The sequence below is a fragment of the Pungitius pungitius genome, chromosome 2 (genome assembly GCF_949316345.1).
Source record: "Pungitius pungitius chromosome 2, fPunPun2.1, whole genome shotgun sequence".
Taxonomy (NCBI): Eukaryota; Metazoa; Chordata; class Actinopteri; order Perciformes; family Gasterosteidae; genus Pungitius; species Pungitius pungitius.
In genome coordinates this window covers 1,272,501-1,297,500 of record NC_084901.1, presented here as the reverse complement: position 1 = coordinate 1,297,500, position 25,000 = coordinate 1,272,501, and the positions used below count along the sequence as shown (strand labels likewise).

The following is a 25,000-nucleotide window of genomic DNA, read 5'->3' as shown; positions in this document are numbered from 1 at the left end:
GCAAACACACACACACACACACACACACAGCCTAAAGTGTGACTGTTTACGCTCTGCTGATGACTCTATTGATCTTCATGCTGATGATGAGTTAGCTCCAGTGAAACCAGTCTGTAACTGGTCTGTAAACCAGGCGGATAAGGAAAGTCCACCGAGCCTCCGTGTCCACATGAGACCTGTACGTTCATCCAGGTCTTGCTGCCCCCCCCCCCCAATTGATATGATGCTCCAGCTCCAGAACATCCCTGAAAGCGGACTTACTTAAAGAAGTCCAAACAGCCCGCCATTAGACGGGGGCCGTCCTCTTTTAACGAGGACAGGAAGTGGAGTTAACGAGGAGAAGCAAGGCGGCTGATGAGGAACGCCCCCCCCCCCCCCCCAACCCGACCCCGACCCCCTCGTTGTAATGGCATCCTTTAGAGACCTGATGAGGTGCCTCGGATCAATACTGCATGTGTCGGGGGGGTGACTCGTATAACGTGGCAGTCCAGAGGAGGAGGAGGAGGAGGAGGAGGAGGAGGAGGTGCTGGGTAGCAGATCTTCACCAATACGAGACGTAAGCTGCGTGTGGATCTATTAGCTTCAGCTGATGGGCGTTAAAAATGAAAGAGTTTTTTTTTAATTCCCCATCAGTCGGACATGTTTCATATTTTACACCAAACTGGATGAATCAGCTCGGTGTGAAGCTGCAGCAGAGTGTGTGTGTGTGAGTGTGTGTGTGTGTGTGTGTGTGAGGGTGTGTGTGTGAGGGTATGTGTGTGTGTGAGGGTGTGTGTGTGTGTGTGTGAGGGTATGTGTGTGTGTGTGTGTGAGGGTGTGTGTGTGTGTGTGTGAGGGTGTGTGTGTGTGTGTGTGAGGGTGTGTGAGGGTGTGTGTGTGTGTGTGTGTGTGTGTGTGTGTGTGTGTGTGACATACAACTTTACTTCACACACTGAAAAGCACCTGACTCGACGCTTTCTGCCTCAGTGAAATCTCTGAATCTAAATGAGGTGTTTCCCTGTGCGCACTCCTTCTTCTTCTTCTTCTTCTTCTTCTTCTTCTTCTTCTCTCTTCATCTCGTTCTGTCTTTCTCGCTTGTCCTCTGCTCGTTGTCTCTCGTTTTCACCTCCTCCCTCTTTACCTCCTCCCTCTTCACATCCACCCTCCCTCGTCTTCCTCCTTCTTCCGTGTCCTGTTTTACTTCCCTCCTCCTGCTGCTCCTCCTTCAACTTCAAATCTCTTTCCACTTCATCTTTATTTTTGTCCTTCACACCTATACTTCCTCCTTCCTCCCCCTTCTCTTTCTTCTTCACTTCATCGTTCTCCTCATCATCCCTCCTCCTGACATACTGCTCCTCCTCATCTCCCCTATCACTCCTCTTTCTCCTCTTCACCTCCTCCCCGTCTCCTTCCTTTCATCTCTTCTCCCACAAACACCTGGAGAAAAGTTTCCACACGGATTATTTTTAATTTCCTTCCCGTTTCAGTCATGTGACTGACGGAGGTGACAAAGCTGTGATGTGAAAACATTCCGCTCGGCTTATAGGAATCAGGAGGAGCCGCTCTCCTGTTTGTTTTGGATTATCTCACAAAGCTCCTTTTTCACTTCGCACAGAAACCCACAGGAAGTAGAATCGTGGAAACCTCGTGTTGACAGCCGACCTGTCGGAGGATAATCCGCTCGCCGCGTTTATGTCCTCCTCTCGATATCTCCAAAGGTCCAAGGAGGGAAACGGGTGGATTTATTCCATATGGTGGTGCTTTCGAGCTTCAACCAGAGAGAAGAGCGTTGAAGGACTAGTGTGTGTTTCACAATAAAAGTCCCTGTTGCTTTTGCTGCTTACTCTTCCTGTTTATTAAGAACAGATCCACTAACAAATCCATCCGTTTTGCTTAAAATTAAATAACTAACTAAATAACTAATTAAATAAGACTTTGGTCGTTCTCCTCTCTTCAGAATCAAAATGGTAACCAACAAAGCAATAAACAATTTATTTTCTATAAATCTTTCACAATAAAAGCCCCTGGTTTTTGTCCTTCCTACTGTATTGGAAGACTTATTTTTTTAGAGGATATCCGCTAATGAAGCGCTTAATCTTCAAATAAACAAAATCAAATTCCTACATATTTTTCACAATAAAAGCCCCCTTTTCTTACGGCTTACTCTAAAAGTTCTCTTATTTTCTTATTTAAAACCTTTTATTTTGAAGAGGCAGTTTCAGGTGTTTCAATAGCAGTAACTTAAAGGGTTTCCCTGTTGGCTTCCCTCCCAGTTACCTGGCGGTGACCCAGTTCAGTCCCACCCACGCCCGGAAGGCCTTCCCCTGCTTCGACGAGCCCGTCTACAAGGCCACGTTCTCCCTCGCCCTGCGCCACGACGCGCAGTACACCTCGCTGGCCAACATGCCCGTGGAGAGCTCCTCGCCGCCGGACGAGGACGGCTGGCGGACCAACCGCTTCGCCCGCACGCCGCGCATGTCCACCTACTACCTGGCCTGGGCCGTGTGCAACTTCACCTACAGGGAGACGCAGAGCGACGCCGGCGTGACGGTGAGAGAACCTCTGAGGCTAAACCCTCTGTGCTTTATGTCTCGATCGGTGCCTCGTTTCGAGGAGCCTCGCTCATTATCTGGGCGCCATCGTAGCCGCAGACGACTGTCACGTGTTGTCATGTCAGAACGACCAATGGCTGTTAGCTGATAGCGGGAATCATTAACTCGTTTTAACTGATCACCTTAGAGACCTTTAAGACTAGAGAATGAGACCATAAACTCATGTTAACAATGTTTACTGAGGGAATTAAACAAGAGAGAAGTAGAGTCATTCTCCCATAGACTTCGATGGGACCAGAGGAGTCGCCCCCTGGTGGTCACTACATTACATCACATGTCATTTAGCTGATGCTTTTATCCAAAGGGACTTACAATAAGTGCATTTCAACCATAATGATACAAACCCAGAAGAACAAGAAAAAAGAAAGTGTAATTTCATCAAACTACACTACGAAGGAGTTTCTCGATTAGCTTTGTTAGCCTTGTTAGCTTTGTTAGGCTTTTTTTGGCATTATTAACATTATTAAGTATCCTCTAGTCTAGTCTTGACTAGTCCTTATAAAACTAAATTGTCAGCATTTTAATCCTTTTCCCTGAATGAGTTATTTTGATGTGTGCTGTTAAGTTTTGGGGATTCAGATAGAAAGATTTCTCTTTAACATTATTATCATTAACTGATTGTTACCAGATTGCATTTGTCACATTTGGTACAAATAACAGGTAGAAAACAGTTCATGGAGGTCTAGAGCTTTATATCTGGATTAAAGGACACATTCGAGTTGTCGTCACATGAAAAGAACAATTTGTTTTCAGGTAATATCTTAACGAAATGATAATATATGACAACTGGCTTAAAACACAACAACGTAACGCGGATCTCCATCTGGAGACCACGATCGTCTCCTATCGGCTCCTGTTGAACCCTCATTAACGGCTCTAATGTCTCCGGGTGATGTAATGAAGCCGGATTGCAGAATGCTGCTTCTCGGGATAACACAGTAATTAAGATGTCAACTCTAGATAGCGTCCTGACAGTAGAGACAATTAACTTCTGCTTCCGCGCTGAGGTCCTCGTGGGTTCGGTACTTCCTTTGGTCCCAGATGTGGGTCGTGACCTTTGGATCCATTTCTGTGGTTTAATTGTGACACTTCAGCCAAAAGTATGAAAACGGTCGCCTTGATTTCCACAAATGATGAATGTTTACGCATGAAAACATGCATATAGAAAGATACGAAAATACTTCCTCAATTTTTTTTTCTTGGGTTGATAAGAAATGGATGTTTTCTGGATGTGATTCCTTTTCTCCTCACACGGTATTATTGATTATCATTACTACATGAAGCTAACAACAAGCTCCACCTTCACTGTTATATTACATACTCTATATTATATCATTTCATCATCTCATTAGCAATGCATCGCATTGTTAAAGTCAAAGCATCCCTTTAATAATCATAACATTTAATAAACAACCAGAAGAGAAATCTGCACGACGCTCCGGAGAAAACACGCACGACCTTGTTCCCCCTCCTCCGTCATCTCTCCATCGGTGTAATTACAACTCATCCATCTCGTCTGCCAGAAAGTCAAGGACAGCTCCCCAACACGCACACATACGCACACAAACGCACACAAACGCACACAAGCTTGCGCATCCTTGTTACTGAAAGATAATTTTAGTGAAATGCTGTTTAATGGCGAATCATATCTGGGTCATTTATAACCATCACCACTCTCCGACAGAGAGAGAGAGAGAGTGCGTGGGAGTGTGTGTGTGCGTGTGTGTGTGTGCGTGTGCGTGTGCGTGTGTGTGTGCGTGTGTGTGTGCGTGTGCGTGTGCGTGTGTGCGTGTGTAGATATTCGGGATCAGTCACGCATATGAGATTTAAGCTTTATAATGACTACATCAATCATTTCTTTCGGCCTTTCTAAATGTTTAAAGACAGAACGGCTTCCATTGTTTCACGCTGATGAAAAGAAAAAGAAAAGTAAAGCAAAGGTTCCCTGCTGAGATGAGATCAACTTCTTTGTCTCTTTTAACGGCGAGGAGGAAGTCTTCTTCTTCGTTGGTTCCCCTTAAAGATCCACAGTGAACTTGGAGGAATGTTGTTTTTGTCCCGCTGGGGAGGGATGTCCCAGGTAGAGACCTGACCTGCCCTCAAGCATCTGCTCCTAAAAAGGGTATAGGACATATTTATATATATATATATATAAATTTATATATATATATAAATATATACATACATCATGCGAGGAGTTCTGAGAGCAGCGACCCGTCTGATGAAGTAGCTGATATTCAACTGAAGACGGGACGATCGGATCGAGCCGTGAAGAAAGCTTCATCTGTAGTCATGAAGAAGACTCCATCAGTAGTCATGAAGAAGAAGTCCCAGATAAGTGATGCATTATGGGATTCTTCTTCCATCTTCCATCGATCAACTGACGCCTGAGAGCCTCTCAGTCATCAGACACGGATCAGAGACTCCTGTTGTTGTGAAGCAGGATCTGACTCTACATGCAGATGAGGAGAGGAGGTTTGGGGTGGAGGGGGGTGGGGGGGGGGGGCATGTTCCCGTTAACAAACAGACTCTCTCCGTTACAGTGTCGCTTTCATATTGAAATCCTGGTAGGAGCCGAAGGCAGAGGAGACGCAGCTGTCTGTTTGCAGAGCGGCTTCCTTCTGACAGGAACATTAATCCTCCTCCTCTTCCTCCTCCTCTTCCTCCTCCTCCCAGAGAAACAAACCCGCTCTCTGTGGCAGAACAAAAGACGCCACCCCTCCGCATTCCTCATAACCGCGTGAACGTCTTCATCTGACAAACATGCTCGTCCTTCCTTCCTCTTCACAACCACTTTGAGAGCTTTTGTGTGTGGATGTCGTCATGCAGAAGGCCGAAGACGACTAAATGAGAGCCGCGGCCCCCACGAGACGACGCTCGCTGCCCCGAGGTGAAAGTTGTGTCTTGGTATCCGAGGTGACACGCAGCGTTTCCTCGGGCTGTGCAAAAAGTTACTGTTTCCCTTTTTATTCAATTTTCACATTTGAAAACGTCACATAATGTGAAGGAAATATTACTCATTTGGTAGAACATTATATTGCATTTTCAAGCGGATTAACCCGCTTTACATTTATATCAAAGCACTGTAATAAATATGCAGCTGTGATTGGTGCTGCATGTTTGATATTACATTTATACAAATCTACTCTGCACGCAAACACACTTTGAAGGAAGTTTTCATGGCAATTTTCTATCATTCAACGAGGTAGTTAACACACCGACTGACGAGAATAGTATCCTAACATATCAGTAAACACGGATGGATCAGTGCGGGGTATAGGCCCATCGTTTCAGGGTTACAAGGCCGTAGTTTCAGGCCCATCGTTTCAGCGGAACAGGCTGATCGTTTCAGGGGTATAGGCCCATCGTTTGAGGGGTACAGGCTGATCGTTTCAGGGGTATAGGCCCATCGTTTCAGGGGTATAGGCTGATCGTTTCAGGGGTATAGGCTGATCATTTCAGGGGTATAGGCCCATCGTTTCAGACGTATAGGCAGATCGTTTCTGGGGTATAGGCTGATCATTTCAGGGGTATATGCCCATCGTTTCAGACGTATAGGCAGATCGTTTCTGGGGTAGAGGCTCATCGTTTCAGGGGTACAAGAGCATTTTTTCACAGACAGAAAACCATAGTTTCAGGGGTATATTCACCACTTCTGCTGTAGGGGAGGTCTTTACCTTCTTGGTCATTCAGAATAAAGTTTTGTGGTAATTGACGGTATTAAATCTTTAAATGTTGTAAACTTTTAACTTGATACAACTCTAATTCTCCCACTTTTCCTCTGCTTTCTTTCCTTGGCCTCAGTGACGACCGGTCTGACGATTGTCTTTTGGCGAAATTCCACTCAGTGAGACTCTCTGGTCCCTTAATGAGCCCTTTTCCTTCGGGGAGGATTAAAGTTTGAGATACTACAAACAAACAAACACACATGTGATGACACACTGAGACGCTCCCCGATCCACTAAATCTCCGCCTTTCCGCCATTAAGCTGGATATTCCGTCATCTCTTGTAATTCTACCAACTGTTGCCGTCTCAAAGTGGAGACTGTTGATGTTGTTGTTGTTGTTTACCTGGCAGCTAATTGGCCACTGTAGAAGTAGGAGAACTCTCGGCCCTCTTTCATTATAACGTTCGTATAGCCAGTCAACAGCACCCCCCACATAGGATGGTGGGAGTGGAGGTGGATGGGTCAATTATTTGATTACCTGTTTTTATACTTCAGTTAATCTCATCTGGCAAAACAAATGCAACATCGTACAATCGTTTGAAAAAGGTTTTATGGAATACTGTTATCATGAAGGGTTAGGGTTAGAATATTGTTAAAAGTTGCTGAAGATTGCTCGGTTCAGAATTTTTGAATGTCACGTTATTTTCTTTCCTCCCACTTTGTATCTTTACCTTTCCATAACTACATTGAATGTCACATTACCATCACATAATGAAAGAAAAGGTCACATTAATGTCCCAAAGTGATGCAATACTGTTGGATTTTAAAATGATTAAGGTCACTGTACCATGACTTTCTTTTATGAGGCAGCCTTTATTTTAACATTTAAAGGAATATTTTATCCTAAAATATTCATCAGCTTCTCAGCGGATGTTTTCTTGAATTCAAGGAGAAAACATTTCTCTCTCACTCACGATGATTCCCTCTCATCATTTTTTTAACATAGAATAACTTTAAACAACTGTATTCCTCACCAAACGCTGAAAATTATACTATTACATCTAAACACATCATAGTAACATAAGTATAATTTGTCCATACTCTTGTTAGTTAGCCATTAGCGGTGCTGCTAACATCACTAGCTCCCCTCCGGTTGATTGTGTGTTTGCCTGGAGAGAAGTTCTGTGATTTTCATTTTTCTGCTAATCTTGATAATTTGTTTTCTCAAAATCCTGATTTTGAGCAATGTGAACTCGCTGAGAAAACTGATTGTTACTCAGCACGTTTGTTCGGGGATACGTTGACAGATAGACTTTTGGACTGAAGATATCAAACATCTTTTCATAAACTGCGGTTTCATTGAGAAGATGGAGCTTCAGTGACGAGGTGTATCCGTCTCTCTCTCGTCCGTTGACCTTGACTGAGAGGATCATGACCCTTTGGATGCCCATCAAGAACGGGTTGACCCGATTGGACGATTGTTGTAAAGGGAGTCAACCTTAAATATTGGGGTGCGTTACCGCGTCGGCTCGCGCCCTCACTCCACCCCAAGACGCTCTTATCGGTTGTTAAACCATCCATCAAATTACCGTGGCAACCGAGCCTCCATCACTCCCATCCATCATCCAAGGGCGACGGACGGAGCGACGCGAGGCAGCAAGCGACTCCATGGATGAGTGGAGAGATGACGACGTTGAGGTTGGGGGGGGGGGTGAATTGATGGAGAAAAGGAGAAAGAAGAGAATAGCCATCTGTGATACTTATCCAGCCGTTTGCTGTCATTTACGCAAGTGGCGTTGTTGCTCTGGCTTCTATTTTGAAGGGACCAGGGTGTAGAGACCTTGTCGGGTCATGTTTGCTGTTGCGGTCCGTCTAGAGACTCGGATCATGCAATTCTACCAAACCTTGTATGGTATGTTCGGAAAGAAGGATGCACGTCACTCTCCGCCCACATGCTGTCTTTTCAAAATAAACCTCTATCTTTAAAAGGCAACAACTAGTGAAATACTGTGGTGCTAATTTCTGTTAAATAAAGCACTATCTAGCTTTGGTTACGCACCTTTTACCGGTAGGTAGAATTGGTTTACAATAGAGGACGAGGCATCCATTTCTATTGGACTGGACATAAAGTCAGATAAATGAGTGTTTTATACCGCCTGGAGAGCAAGGGAGAGAGTGGATGAATTACACTTCATATTGAAGTGGTCTTATCTCGTCCTGTCCTTGGACACTGGGTACTGCACATTTAATCTCTCTCTTCACTGAGAGGTAGAAGATCAAGAAACCGCCATCATATACTTATAGCTTTATCGCCTGTTTGACTCTAAATGGACCATCATTCACTAACTGAACATCATGCTGTATTGAAGAAGACGTGAAACTAGAAACTGAGACCATAAACTCATGTTTACAATGTTTACTGAGGGAATAAATCAAGAGAGAAGTAGAGTCATTTCCTCATAGACGTCTATGGGAGCAGAGGAGTCGCCCCCTGCTGGTCACTACACAGAATGCATCTTTAACTTATGACGCTTTCCCTTCACTTTATAGAACCGGAGGATGCCGCCTGCGTATAAAGAACAAAACTTTTTATTTAGATTCAGAAAAGGCAATTAAATGACACATATGATCTTGTGTATGTGTTTAAACCTCCTGTTGAATCAATGGTTGTAGTACTAGTGATGGTAAGACAGAGTTAAATGAATGCCAGAGAGACCCTGCGGAGGGTTTGTTGCTGTGTGATAGCAGTGACGTGGACAGACAGTCTCTGTGGTCATTGGACGTCCAGTTGGGTTCTCGGGATTCATTTCCCTTCACTGCTAATTAACTGGAGACGGGCCTTTGTGTTGCGTTTCAATGTGTTTGGTTCCAGATGCTCTTCGGCAGTGGGGAATGAAGTAGAGGGGAATTACACATTCACCTCCTCAAAGAGTTCACAGTGAATCGTGTTGAAGGAAGTCTTTCATTTTAATAAATAAACCAGGATCCACTGAACTTAAACAGTAAGCCGACATTGTTTTCTGTTACAAAGACACTGTGCTGATTAACTGGTTGGAAATGGTATTTAATTACCTGAAGTCTGTCAAGTTCCCCAGAGGATTAACCCTCCTAACTTTGGGGATCATTAGTCATTTTTTGTTGGGCAGTGATTTCTTGTAGAATCTCCATTTATTCCATTTTTAATGTATTTATTGCTGTTTAAATTTGCATGCTGCATTCACGGAAAGAGGACTTTGAAGTGTTTGCTGTGGACCAAAATGAAATGGCAGATGTTTGAGCGTATAGCAGGACCCCGGGACCCTCAGCGGGGGGGGTTTGAACCCGGGGGCCCTGTTTCCCAGACTCCGACCCGCTGAGCCGCCGTGCTTCTCGATTTAATCGCCGCGTTTCATCCACGGGAGACAAATTGAATGTATATGTGACCATGCTTTGAAGAGAGACCCCCCCCCCCTCCTCCCCGAGGAACGGTTTCTCCTCACCCGGGAGAACGTGGCTGGAGGTGCTTCAGGAATCTTCAGGAGGACGATTCTCCGTCCAGAAGCATTTCAATAAAGGCTTCACTCTGCGAGATGAGTTCTGGAGGAGGGAGAATGTGGGAAGGAGAGGAGAAGAGCTTTAAAATGTTAACCTACGTCGTGCTGGGTGGAGATGGGGGGGGGGGCTGTGGGGTTTCCTGCTCTAAGTTCTAACTGAATATAATGAACATTATGTGACTCGATAACAGCGAGCAGGCATCTGCTTTGGAGAAAGTCCCTCTGATTGATCACATCTCCTCAGGGACCAGAAGGAGAAACAAACAGAACCAACGTGCCCATGTGCAACCCCCCCAGTCCAGAAGGTCCACATGAACCTGGACCAGAGCCCCCCAAGTCTCATACCAAGTAGCTTTTAGCCGAGCAGCAGCTGGAGCAGATGTGCGTCTGAGAGGAACTCTGAAGCCGTTTGGAGTCACTGAAGCAGAACGTTTCACTTCTTCTTCATTGAGCCTCACCAAAGTGAAGCTGCAAAAAGGTCCTTCTGGAAGGTCCTTCTGGAAGGTCCTTCAAGCCTCCGGCACAGACCTTCAGGGTTTATTCACCGGTTGAGCACGGTCTGTTTTCAATTAAAAAACAAAAAGATGATTAAAAACACTATAAAATCCACATGAGTCACTTGTTTGTGATGATTCAACAAAGTCAAAGTAAAAGCGCTGTAGTTTGAACGGAGCTGCAGTTTTATTTATGAGGGGATTAAACGGAATGAGAAATAAACACAATGGAACAATATCTTTGGCTGAACACCATTTCTGAATCAAAGGATTAACAAAACGACAAACAAAACCAACCACAAGTGAATAATTAATCCAATTTAAATATTTAACAAACTAATGTTCTCTAAACCTGAGAAATGAATAATTCCGATGGCACTGTGCAGTTTATTGGCTTATTGATGTAAGGCGATAATCATGTGACTCATTGGATTATTTATGTATTCCTTGTCTATTTATTTCCTTTACCGTTGTTTTGCTCACATTAACTCAACGTGATTCAAAGGGATTAAACATATTCAGCACATTCGAATCGTAGCGCTGAGACATTTACTGGACCGAGAGCAGAACCTCTGGAATCCTCCTAAAACCGAATGTCGACCTCCATGTTCTGCTTGCAGCTGCACTGTTGGTCCCAGATGTTGGTCATTTTGTTTCAGGAAACGGGGCCGATGTCTCCGTCCTGCGTCCGTCCTCTCAGCGAGACGACCTGCTTCCATTCAGACCAGTAAAACGAGACAGAATGTGGACAAATTGGCTCATTTCCATTTCCGTCCACCAGATCCGTCTGTACGCCCGGCCGGACGCCATCGCCAGCGGAGCGGGGGACTACGCGCTGCACATCACCAAGAGGCTGCTGGGCTTCTACCAGGACTACTTCAAGGTCCAGTACTCACTGCCCAAGCTAGGTAAGCTAATGCTAACGTGGGTAGGGGGGGGGGGGGGGGGGGTTGTAAGCTCTGGCGGTTCTACACATGACAATGAAAGACGATGAGGACCCGTTACAGTGTTGAATGAGTCTTTGTGGATCTGGTCGTACTTTTGAAGGTTTAAGTTGGACCAGGAAGTGGAGGCACACTGACAAAGTCCTCTTTGAGTTTTTAGTGTTTCCTGTTTCAAGAGGTGCTCTCTTTCTCTCCATTGTGTTTCACCTCCCTGTCCTCCTCCTCCTCCTCCTCCTCCTCCTCCTCCTCCTCCTCCTCCTCCTTGTCCTCATAATTGTTTGTGTTCTACTTTGCTGTCCTGCCAGAATCAATTAGTGCTGCGCTTCCTTTTTTTCTCTCCGAACTCTAACGAGCAGATGATCGCCGTATCGTTCACTTCCTTCCTGTCCACATTCATTCGTCACGTTAGGGATCCACTTCCACTCAAAGCCTCCTGTTTGTGTTCAGGGTTATTTTTTATATATATATATATATATATATATATATATATATATATATGTGTGTTGTATTGTGAGCTGTCGGCCCGCCGTTGCTAAGCAACCAAACCCTGCGTGCTGCGATGATGATGATGATGATGATGATGATGATGAAGCAGCCGCCTCACTGACTCGCCTGGACTTCCATCTCCGTGAGCTCCTCACAGCAGCTTCGCCGCTCCACCTGATGGGGTCACAGGCTTCCACGGCGAGGGGGCGGAGCCGGGCCGAGTAGCCAGTAGGAAGTAACCGCGAAGACGGATGAGAACGGGCTCCAGATCATCGGGATGAGCTGGGGGCCTCGGGGCCTCGGGGCCGGGAAGACCTCGTCCGCCCTGCGGCAGAAACCAGCATCTTCCAACAGCCTCAAAATAAAACCCAACGCTTCCTCCCTGAGAAAACAAACGCGTTGGCAAACGCCCCCGCGCCGCCCACCTCGGCCTCCCGCCTGTCGCTCCCTCGCCTCCGATTGGCTCCACAGAGCCGGTTCCCTCATTTCACTTCCTGTTTGAATCCGTTGTCTCACGTCCTTCTGCGTGTGAGCAGTGACTGAATTCATTTTTCCATCGTAAATCCACAAAACCGAGTGTGTGTGTGTGAGTGTGTGTGTGTGAGTGTGTGTGTGTGTGTGTGTGTGTGTGTGTGTGTGCGTGTGAGTGTGTGCATTCCAACTGATGTTGACATCTTTACCACAGCTTTCCTCTCAACCCACTGCTAACAGCCATCTCCCTGCACGTGAGTGTGTGAGTGTGTGTGTGTGTGAGTGTGTGTGTGTGTGTGTGTGTGTGAGTGTGTGTGTGTGTGTGTGTGTGTGTGTGTCTGTGGTCCCAGAGCTTCAGGGCTCCATCTGTTGTCGTGCAGGGCATCGAGCTCCCGAGAGACGGAGGAGAAATGATGAGCTGAGAAGCAGATTTAAAGCGACAGAGCGAGCGCCGCCTCGCAGACGGATGATCACAACAATAAAGTATAATTGTGTTTCCTGTCCCGTCGGAGACGGAGACGTCCGTCTGTCACGGCCTTCGGTCCAAACGTCTCCAGCATCAGGAGTGAGGATCAAGTAGCTCTAGCATTAAGACCTCATCCAGCAGGAGGAACTAAGACAATAAAAGCCCACTGCAGCTAAAACAAGAAGACGAGAACATTTACTTACATTTAAGTACATTTTAAAAGTATCAACGCCATACTTTGAAATACCCCTAAACAAATAATAGTAGTATTGTCACGGTTTGGGTCTGCTCTGTCTTATTTTGTAGTTTTCATGTCTCTTGTGTTCCTGGGTGACTACACTTCCTGCCATGTCCTGTGATTGCCTGAGTGTTTCCACCTGTGTCCAATCACCTGCACCTCCCTTGTGTATTTAAGCCCTGTGTGTCCGTTGTCCCCTGTCGCGTCATTGTCTATGTCTGCCCATCGTTGGTGCACGGTCTTTTTGGCTTCTGTTTGTTTTGTGCAAAATAAAAAGCACAATTTTTGGAAATCTGAACCCTGCGTTTGAGTCCTGCCTGCCTGCCTTCAACCTGCACCCTCACCTCGTGACAAGTATAATAGTATTTTCTTTTACACCCTCATTCAAGTAAAGGTATGGAATCATTATCACTAGTAGTCGTGGTTCAAGTTACCTAAAGTACATCTCCTTCACCCCCTTCACCCCCTTCACCTCCTTTATCTCCTCATCTCCTTTACTTCCTTTATCTCCTTCATCTCCTTCATCTCCTTCACCTCCTTCATCTCCTTCACCTCCTTTGTCTCCTCATCTCCTTCATCTCCTTCATCTCCTTCACCTCCTTCATCTCCTTCACCTCCTTTGTCTCCTCATCTCCTTCACCTCCTTCATCTCCTTCCTCTCCTGCATCTCCTTCACCTCCTTTATCTCCTCATCTCCTTCTCCTCCTTCATCTCCTTCCTCTCCTGCATCTCCTTCACCTCCTTTATCTCCTCATCTCCTTCTCCTCCTTCATCTCCTTCCTCTCCTGCATCTCCTTCTCCTCCTTCATCTCCTTAATCTCCTTAATCTTCTTCATCTCCTTCACCTCATTCATCTCCTTCATCTCCTTCACCTCCTTTCCTCTCAGACACTGAAGTTCTGGTCAAGCGTCTTTTTTTTATTACTCTTTTATTTCTGTGTTTTTGGCGGCTGAAGCAGAGTCTCCAAGCTCCATAAAACTACAGCTGCAACAAATTGTGTGTGTGTCTGTGTGTGTGTGTGTCTGTGTGTGTGTGTGTGTGTGTCTGTGTGTGTGTGCGTGTGTGTGTGTGTGTGCGTGTGTGTGTCTGTGTGTGTGTGTCTGTCTGTGTGTGTGTGTGTGTGTCTGTGTGTGTGTGCGTGTGTGTGTGTGTGTCTGTGTGTGTGTGTGCGTGTGTGTGTGTGTGTGTGTGCGTGTGTGTGTGTGTGTGTCTCTGTGTGAACATGCCAAGTGGACTAATGCGTTCTGTTGAGTTCTTGCTCCATCTGGGATCCACGGAGGCTGCACCGCCTGGGGTCCAACACACACACACACACAGACACACAGACACACACCTCCGTTCCTCTGCTTTAAGCACCTTTTCATCTTTTCTTCTTTTCTTGCCGTCTCTCTTCTTTCTTTTTCTATTTGTCTGCGGTTCTTTCTCTCATGCCGTCGCCTCGGGCCGACGCACAACAACAGATGGACTAAACTCACACACTCACACACACACACACACACACACACCTCAGGAGCTGGAGGCCCGTCTGCCTGCTGCTCATCCAGCCGCTTCATCCACAGTTGTTTGAATTTAGAGAAGAAATATCCAGTAAGTCGATATATATTTATATATTATACTTTTTTAGGCAGCTATAAAAGCAAGAAGCTCAAAGTCTTTTCCCTCCGAGACCTGATCACTCTCCTCATATAACAGATGGGCTTTTATTGTGAAGGGGTTTATGTGCAATGAAATGTGTGTAGCTTTGGTAGCTGCTACTCTTCAATCGCACCTATGTAGCAGAGAGGAATGCTCATCTGGATGACTTTAGCTGATCGTTTTCCCATCATGCAATGGGCCAAGAGGTCACATGGTGCATAACTCTTCAGCTCTTTGTCTTTTTACCCTTAAAAGCGTCTTTTTCAAGTCTCTTTGGAACAAATGTCTCTTTAGGACAAGAGTCTCTTTAGGAGACTGGTCTCTTTAGGACAGGGGTCTCTATGGGACACTGGTTTCTTTAGGACAGGGGTCTCTATGGGACAATGGTTTCTTTAGGACAGGGGTCTCTATGGGACACTGGTTTCTTTAGGACAGGGGTCTCTATGGGACAATGGTTTCTTTAGGACAGGGGTCTCTATGGGACACTGGTTTCTTTAGGACAAGGGTCTCTTTGGGACACTGGTTTCTTTAGGACAGGGGTCTCTTTGGGACACTGGTTTCTTTAGGACAGGGGTCTCTATGGGACAATGGTTTCTTTAGGACAGGGGTCTCTATGGGACAATGGTTTCTTTAGGACAGGGGTCTCTATGGGACACTGGTTTCTTTAGGACAAGGGTCTCTTTGGGACACTGGTTTCTTTAGGACAGGGGTCTCTTTGGGACACTGGTTTCTTTAGGACAGGGGTCTCTATGGGACAATGGTTTCTTTAGGACAGGGGTCTCTATGGGACAATGGTTTCTTTAGGACAGGGGTCTCTTTGGGACACTGGTTTCATTAGGACAGGGGTCTCTATGGGACACTGGTTTCTTTAGGACAAGGGTCTCTTTGGGACACTTGTTTCTTTAGGACAGGGGTCTCTTTGGGACACTGGTTTCTTTAGGACAGGGGTCTCTATGGGACAATGGTTTCTTTAGGACAGGGGTCTCTATGGGACAATGGTTTCTTTAGGACAGGGGTCTCTATGGGACAATGGTTTCTTTAGGACAAGGGTCTCTTTGGGACACTGGTTTCTTTAGGACAGGGGTCTCTTTGGGACACTGGTTTCTTTAGGACAGGGGTCTCTATGGGACACTGGTTTCATTAGGACAGGGGTCTCTTTGGGAAAATGGTTTCTTTAGGACAAGGGTCTCTTTGGGACACTGGTTTCTTTAGGACAAGGGTCTCTTTGGGAAAATGGTTTCTTTAGGACAAGGGTCTCTTTGGGACACTGGTTTCTTTAGGACAAGGGTCTCTTTGGGACACTGGTTTCTTTAGGACAGGGGTCTCTTTGGGACACTGGTTTCTTTAGGACAGGGGTCTCTATGGGACAATGGTTTCTTTAGGACAGGGGTCTCTATGGGACAATGGTTTCTTTAGGACAGGGGTCTCTTTGGGACACTGGTTTCATTAGGACAGGGGTCTCTATGGGACGATGGTTTCTTTAGGACAGGGGTCTCTTTGGGACACTGGTTTCTTTAGGACAGGGGTCTCTTTGGGACACTGGTTTCTTTAGAACAGGGGTCTCTATGGGACACTGGTTTCATTAGGACAGGGGTCTCTTTGGGAAAATGGTTTCTTTAGGACAAGGGTCTCTTTGGGACACTGGTTTCTTTAGGACAAGGGTCTCTTTGGGACACTGGTTTCTTTAGGACAGGGGTCTCTTTGGGACACTGGTTTCTTTAGGACAGGGGTCTCTATGGGACAATGGTTTCTTTAGGACAGGGGTCTCTATGGGACAATGGTTTCTTTAGGACAGGGGTCTCTATGGGACGATGGTTTCTTTAGGACAAGGGTCTCTTTGGGACACTGGTTTCTTTAGGACAGGGGTCTCTTTGGGACACTGGTTTCTTTAGGACAGGGGTCTCTATGGGACACTGGTTTCATTAGGACAGGGGTCTCTTTGGGACAATGGTTTCTTTAGGACAAGGGTCTCTTTGGGACACTGGTTTCTTTAGGACAGGGGTCTCTATGGGACACTGGTTTCATTAGGACAGGGGTCTCTTTGGGACAATGGTTTCTTTAGGACAAGGGTCTCTTTGGGACAATGGTTTCATTAGGACAGGGGTCTCTTTGGGACAATGGTTTCTTTAGGACAGGGGTCTCTATGGGACACTGGTTTCTTTAGGTCAGGGGTCTCTATGGGACAATGGTTTCTTTAGGACAAGGGTCTCTTTGGGACACTGGTTTCTTTAGGACAGGGGTCTCTATGGGACACTGGTTTCATTAGGACAGGGGTCTCTTTGGGACACTGGTTTCTTTAGGACAGGGGTCTCTTTAGGAGACTGGTCTCTTTAGGACAAGGGTCTCTATGGGACACTGGTTTCATTAGGACAGGGGTCTCTTTGGGACACTGGTTTCTTTAGGACAGGGGTCTCTTTAGGAGACTGGTCTCTTTAGGACAAGGGTCTCTATGGGACACTGGTTTCATTAGGACAGGGGTCTCTTTGGGACACTGGTTTCTTTAGGACAAGGGTCTCTTTGGGAAAATGGTTTCTTTAGGACAAGGGTCTCTTTGGGACACTGGTTTCTTTAGGACAAGGGTCTCTTTGGGACACTGGTTTCTTTAGGACAGGGGTCTCTTTGGGACACTGGTTTCTTTAGGACAGGGGTCTCTATGGGACACTGGTTTCATTAGGACAGGGGTCTCTTTGGGACACTGGTTTCTTTAGGACAAGGGTCTCTTTGGGACACTGGTTTCTTTAGGACAAGGGTCTCTTTGGGACACGTTGTCTGAGAGTCCAAACCAACGAGAGGAGTTTAATGGATTGTCTCCTCCCTCTTCGACTGGGGAGACATGGGGTTGAAGGTTAACCTTGTTTGTTGTTGTTGTGAGGATGCACTCAGATTGCTTCCTGCCGACTCCCCTGGGGGGCCTCGGGATGGGGGGGTCAGTCCAGGGCCACACACAGGCACACGTGTTACTTTAAAGTGGTTCCATTTTAAAGTAACCAGCCTGAACAGGAAGTAGCTCGCAGTGGAGACAGTGTTTTCCTCTGCTGAGACTTTGGAGCTCTCCTTTGGTTTCCCACAATGCAATTGTTCGTAACCATGGTTACGCTTCTGTTATTCATCCCAGAGAATAGCGACCAGTCTAAAAATAATGTCTCACATGAACTAGACGTTGCGTGTTTAAACTGAGAGAAGAGCTAATTACAACACACACACACACACACACACACGCGCACACACACACACACACACACACACACACACACACACACACACACGCACACACACACACGCTGTCATGCTTAAAAGCCCTAATTAGAGACATTTAATCACCATCCTGGAAGAGCTAATGTGACTCAGAGCTCTTTGGTCTTGGACCTTCCTCTGAACGGGACACATTTCTGTGAAGACAAAATATTTCTTCAAAAGAAATGTCCCTTAAGACAAAGATTCTATACCGCCCAGATCTCTGCTAAAGGATCTATCTTCTATCTTCATCTATCTATCCATCTCTATATCTATCTATATATATATATATATATCTATCCATCTATCTATCTATCTCTATATATATATACATATATCTATCCATCTCTATATCTATCTATCTATCTATCTATCTATCTATCTATCTATCTATCTATCTATCTATCTATCTATCTATCTATCTATCTATCTATCTATCTATCTATCTATCTATCTATCTATCTATATCTATATAAATATAATCAGACTGAATTGGATACAAAGTCTAGAATATTTCCAAGTCAATGTTTTCATCCACAATGATGTTATAGTGAAGGGAAACAATAGAAATGAGTTTTCAGATTCAGAATCCAGAGATAATCCCCCCCCCCCCCCCCCCCATGCAGCAGGAAACCAGCACACTGATTAAATGTCTCTAATTGGTGGTTTAAAGACACAGATGAGACGCAGTGTGAAACAGCAGCAACTATTTTAGTGTCACTTCTAAGATGAGAAGAAAGCTGGTTATGTAACACACACACACACACACAACAAAGACACACACAACAAAGACACACACACACACAGACACACACACACACACACACAACAAAGACACACACACACACAGACACACACACACACAGACACACACACACACACACACAGACACACACGCACAAACACGCACACACACACACGCACACACACGCACACACACACAGACACACACACACGCACACACACAGACACACAAAGACACACACGCACACACACACACACACACACGCACACACACACACACACACACGCACACACAAACACACAAAGACACACACGCACACACACACAAAGACACACGCACACACACACACACAAAGACACACACATAACACTAGTCACACTAAAGGATCTAAGCTGATACAACAATAAGGATTAAAAAATGAGGGAAGGGAAGGAGGCGATCACGGCTCAGGAGGGTTAGTGATCGGGTTCACCTCAGGAGACACCGATCGATTGGACTATTGATCGCTGGTCTGAGAGCATCCTTCTGTCTCAGCAGTAATGAGGCTCCTTCAGGGTTTGAAACTGAACTTTTTAAAGCACTTTGTCCGAGATGCCGAGTTTCCAAAGATAAACAAACAACCTTTAAGCGGTCAAATGGCTCATGGAACAATCTTACCATTGAACAAATAATCCTTTGGACTTTGAAATAACAAAATCTCAAATTTACCCTCCAAAATAAAAGTCAACATGCCAGGTTGGTGTTATTCTTTTTAACACTTTTACTGAATTCGCTGAAAACATTCCTCACATCCAACAACATGAATATAGAATCATGAAGTACTCCCAGCTGATTGGGCAGAAATAAGTGGGCGGGACTTGAACTCCGTGCACAGTTGTTGTCCATATCGAGTGGTGTTGTTACCGTGACAACCAAAGTAAAACCTCTAGGCAGAGGTGTGTGTGTGTGTGTGTGTGTGTGCACACGGATGCTTGTTTATTTGCCAGCTTGTTGACAAAATCTCTCACATGGAAACAAACAGAGGTTGCACACACACACACACACTCACACACACACCTACACACTCTCTCCATGGGGGTAGAGTTCGCTGGACTCTCACTGCCTCACTGACCCAACATCTGTTGCCATGGTTACTACTCTCCATCGCTGCATCCGTCCTCTGAAGGATTCAAAATGTTGAAAGTCAGGCGGAGTAGAAATGATGTTTGATTTGTTTTAAACGGTTTGTTTGGTGATGCCTTCTAACAACACAACGTAACAATGGCATGAAAGAAGGAGCCCACGTGAAGGATGGTTTTATTATAGGAATCAAAGAGATTGTTGGTGAGTTTCCACTTAATCCGAACGGCTTTTTTAGGGAGGGGGGGACACATTTCCTAACCAATACACTGTAATACTGAAGGGACATTTTCACAGTTTGTGGACACAATACAGGAATCAAGGTTCAAGGTCGCAGTGACATCATCGCTATCTCAGGACATCGTGTTCCTACAAAACGTAAGCATTGACCACGGAAGTCCAATCCAGCTGCATCTGGCACAAATGATAAGAGTGTGGAGGTCGAAGGTCACTGTGACCTCACAGAGCTCCGACCATGCGTTATGCTAATTAGCAGCGGCCCGCAGGCAGGAATGAGGACACCTTTTCTCCGGTGATGTTTTAATAATTAATCATTTGACATTATAAAGCATGAAGATGTTCCCATAATGACCTCCACCGCTTAGTGGGAGGAGTCAGGTCCACGCTGTGGGAGACAGAAGTGGTCCAGCCCGGAGCTGCTGCCTCCCCAGTGGACAGCCCCTCAGCGGAGGGCCGAACATCGTCCTAACGAGCCCTCAATGAGCCCCCAGGCGCCTGGACCAAGCAGGATTAGTGTAATAAGAGGATTAAATCTTAGTTATCTTTCTTCAGTTCTTGTTAAAACACCGGAGGCGGCTTCCTGGATTAGAAAGTAAGAGCCCTTTCATTTTAGAAGATAACATTTACAGGTGAATTAAATCACAATTAATCATATAATTGGCGGTGAAGTTGTTCACTTAACTTCCCTTCAGTTCAGCATTAGATATTTAATATTCAATTCAACTGGTTCAAGGGTTTTATTTTATTATAAAAGAAGACCTTTAACAAAATCATGATGTTGCTGCAGCATTAGAAATTTATGAAATGATTCATGTGATCTTTGTTTTTAGAGGAAAGTCAGCGCGGAACGGAAAGGGTTAAAAGAAAAGCAAAAAGAGCCAAATTATGCCTTCATTTTAATTACTAGATTAACTGTGTGTGTGTGTGTGTGTTTGTGTGTGTGTGTGTGTGTGTGTCTCCCTGCAGTACTTTTGTTTGAAGTGGATCATTTATTACTACAAAGGATGTTTGCATAGACTCTGTCTCCTGAGAGGACATTATGAAGTCTTCCTGACCTCCTTCTTTGATCAAATCACATGTGGACATTATAGAGTGTCTATGACCTCCTGACCTCCTCCTTCGACCTCTTCAGGCACTTTTGACTCATCTGGCCTCATTTCTTCTGTAATGTGAACGTTAATAGGTCATAACAGCTACCGCGTTCCTCCTCTTCCTCCTCCTCTCTTCGGAGACCCCCTGAAGCCTGACCCTGAAGCCTGACCCCCTGAAGCCTGAACCCCTGAAGCCTGACCCCCCGATGCCTGACCCTGAAGCCTGACCCCCTGAAGCCTGACCCCCTGAAGCCTGACCCTGAAGCCTGACCCTGAAGCCTGACCCCCTGAAGCCTGACCCTGGGTCAGTCGAGAGCTGCTAGAGAGCGGTTAATTGTCTGACGTCCCCCCGGCAATGATGGACGCCAAGGACCACGGAGTCCTTTTATTGAACCTGGTGATGAATGACCTCACTTCCTAGGGGGGGGGGGGGGGGGAGGGGGGTAAGAGTAAGTAAGACTTGTTGGGATGCAGAGCCAAACTTGCACGAACACCGAGGAAATCAAATTAATAAAGAGCAGTTAAAGCCAATCAAGAAGCAGTCTGTAAACAGGAAGTCACCGCGTCCTAGGAACAGAACTCCTGAAACCACAAAGGAACGGGCCGCTAACGAGGCTTTAACATCCAATCAGACTCTTCCAGGTGTGGTTCTGATTGTGGATTTAAAGGTCGAACTCGCTTGGCCGGGAAAAAAACAGCTTTCAGCTTGCAGGAAAAATCCAGGACTCTGATTGGCCGACCTGGTGGCGCAAGAGATTCAGAGTGTGTGAGTGTGTGTGTGTGCTTTTACCTTCATGCAAGATGCTGTGATGATTAGAGGGTGTGTCTTAAGATGGTTAGAGGGCGTGTCTTAAGCTGGTTAGAGGGCGTGTCTTAAGCTGGTTAGAGGGCGTGTCTTAAGATGGCTCCGCCCACGTCGTATTGAATCTATTGTGACATCACACAGAGCTCCACATCCGGCATTGATCGTCTTTTTGCTTCTTAAAGTAATCAATCTTTTGCCAAATGTATTCCTATTTCACCCAGATGTTTACCCCCCCCCCCCCCGAAACACTTCTCCCTTTAAGCCTTCACTCTCTAATCTGTTCTGTAAAGCACTTTGATATTATGGGGTGTAATGAGCATCTCAGACTCATCTCAGAAGCAGTTTTCTCTTGTGTGCTGTAGGTGGGTGCCCCCCCCCCCCCTTCAGAGACTCTCCTCTGTTCTCTCTCCTCAAGCCTGTTGAATATGAAGCAGCTCTTATATGAACAAGTGGATGCTGACTGTGAAGAGAGGGAGGAGTGTGTGTGTGTGTTTGTGTGTGTGTAGCAGAACTTTGGGCCCTCAGTAAAGACACTGAAGAAGAAACAGTGGAACCGGTAATAAATACATTCTATTAATGCTGCAATAGCACTCTGGCTGTCGCCATCTTGCTCCTACAATACAGTGAACAGGAAGTGACCATATATGGACAATGGAGGACCTAGAGACGGTGTGTAACGTCTTTGTTAGATATCTGTCAATCAGCGTTAGGCCCCGCCCTAAAGCATCCCCTGCTTTATGGTCTGTTTGACTCTAAATGGACCATCATTCACTAAATGAACATCATGCTGCATTGAAGAAGACTTGAAACTAGAGACTGAGACCATAAACTCATGTTTACAATGTTTACTGAGGGAATAAATCAGGAGAGAAGAAGTGACTGCTTCATTAAAGTTTGAGGAGTGCGTTCCCTCGACAGCGAGACAACCGCAGCGACCATCAGGTCTGCCTTCAACAAACTACCTTTGTAGGAAACATAATGCCCTCTGGATAATATGTCCAATGCCATAACAAGGAATTATGGGAACTGAATGTTTTCATTACTCCTTGATGAAACCTGAGGAGGCTTTCCCCCCCACATGGAGCCAGAGCCAGCGGCCTCGAGCTCTTCCCCTAACGAGAGTCCCAATGTGCTCCAGTGAAGCTAATGAGAGCTTTCTGTCCTTCTTCCAACCATCCGGATCGTCTGTAAACTCCTCCCACGGCGTTCCCCCCCCCTCATTGGTACCGAGGCGTTTCATATCTCCACAGAGGGAAGGCTCCGATCACCTGACCGACACAACGCTTTTTGAGCCACAAGTCAAAGAATTGTTTTCCTCATTGGTTCAGAAAGTCGTGGTTTCAGCAGATGGATCATTTATTGTTGTTGTTTACCATCTCTGACCGAAAGACAGCGATCCCGAGAGAATCGGATCGTTCAGGCGTGTGTTTGGTGACAAAGAATCCTCCGGAAGCTCCATTGTGCAGCAAATTGAACCGATTCATTTCATTTTAAATTAAAGGTCCCATCGAGCGTCGCGTCTAATTTGCATATCATCAACGCGCCGATTTGCATATCCCCCGTGGGTTAAACCAATCACGTCGCCTCCAGCCAGCCAATCAGTTCTGCTGTCTGAGCCTCACTCAGGTGGATAATCAGCTGTCAGCCAATCACATCCGGCGAAGGGGGAGGGGAGCGAGGCCTGGCAGGCGATTGGACGCTGGCTGTGGGCGAAGCTTTGGAATCGTGTTTCCACGGTAACTTCTGTGTTTCATGAAGTTCTCTTTAGAGGAGAAGAGGAGCAGTTGTTACAAACAGACGACGCTCATTTGCATATCAGTCATTGTGCATGAATTACCTGGTTTGTAATCATATATTTACATCAATAACTGTCAATGTTCAGGCTCATTATATAAATATATACATATATGGATGTGTGTTTACTTAATATATATAAGATATATATAGACTTTACAAGTCTATATATCTTGAAAATATACTGACGATCAGAGAACCTCTCGTACAGTATACTAAATAAATAATGAGGATAAACATGAGTGTGTACGTCTCTGTGTGTGTGTGTGTGTGTGTGTGTGTGTTTATTTCTTTATTTGTGTCACTTCATCATCGGCAGTCAAACTGGGACAAAAGTGAGAACAGAGTGTGTGTTAGTGAAAGTAACGCAACATCTGGTTTTATGTCTCTGGGCGACGAGTCTCCCTTTGTGTCTCTCTCTCTCTCTTTGTCTCTCTCTCTCTTTCTTCTCTTTCTTGTGTCTCTCTCTCTCCATCGAGGAGGTTTCCAGCTGTAAAATGTGGGAATATTGGAGACACTCGAGACAACTTTCACACAAACTCTGTTTTCGTGTTTTCACAACGCTACGGGTCTTGATGATGATTGACACCCGTCAAACTGTGGGGCGGCAAAGTTTTCTGAGATGATTGACAGCTGCAGAGATCCCAACAAAACAAGAGACAACGAGAGCTGTCGGGGGGGGGTTTGCTCCTACAGAAGAATAACAGAATCTAGGTTGTTCCGACGGACCCAGTAGGCCCTCCTCTAAACGCTATAATGCCACGGATAAGCTCCTCCCACCTTCGTCTCTGGTTGCGCAATATCTATGTGTGTTTTACTTGTGTTTGGCTCCCAACTCGCGTCCTTCTCTGTGTGTTCTGCACTCTAGAATCAAAGTCATTACCTGTTGATCCTCAGGGGAACATGAATGTTTCAGGCATGATGGAAGCACTGCAATAAAGGTCTAATGATGGCCGATGTCAGTGGGGTTTCTCCTCTGGGGGACATGAATGTGCCACTAAATATGATGTTAATACATCAACCAAGTCTGGTAATGAAGAACTGAACCCTTATTTTAACCTTTCAGTACTTTCTAGGCGTTGAATTCGTTCTTCTTCGCTCTGATACGTGAAGGTAGAGTCTTCTTCTGCTCCTCCTCAGCTTAAGGAGATCCTTCTCTTTGTGTCTTTCTCCTTCTGTCTCTCGTGCCGTTGTACCAAACATCCGTACATTGGTGTTGTGGTGATAAAAGGATGCTTTGGCAGGTTGTTAAAATGACTCACGAGTTTAATTTGAACCCAAAATGGGATCCGCTCCGCTGCCAGCCGCCGCTCCGTCATCCCTTCATTGAAATGGCGGCGCGTTAAGCGGATGAAGCCGACCGGGGGGGTTCATTAACATCGAGGCGCGGGACGTGAAAGCCGTGACGCCTTTGTTTTTTCGTCTGCTCTCCAGACTTGTTGGCGG

At 45.7% G+C, this 25,000-nt stretch overlaps 1 protein-coding gene across 1 annotated transcript in view; it reads left to right on the top strand.

The window, feature by feature from the left end:
- Window positions 1-25,000, top strand: part of LOC119210728 (thyrotropin-releasing hormone-degrading ectoenzyme-like) — a 64,494-nt gene that overhangs the window by 5,932 nt on the left and 33,562 nt on the right. Inside the window, exons 3-5 of the mRNA XM_037461024.2 lie at window positions 2,253-2,529; window positions 11,068-11,194; window positions 24,989-25,000. The exon at window positions 24,989-25,000 is cut by the window's right edge and continues 143 nt beyond it. Coding sequence (XP_037316921.2) covers window positions 2,253-2,529; window positions 11,068-11,194; window positions 24,989-25,000 — 416 coding nt within the window. The remainder of the gene's footprint in view (window positions 1-2,252; window positions 2,530-11,067; window positions 11,195-24,988) is intronic.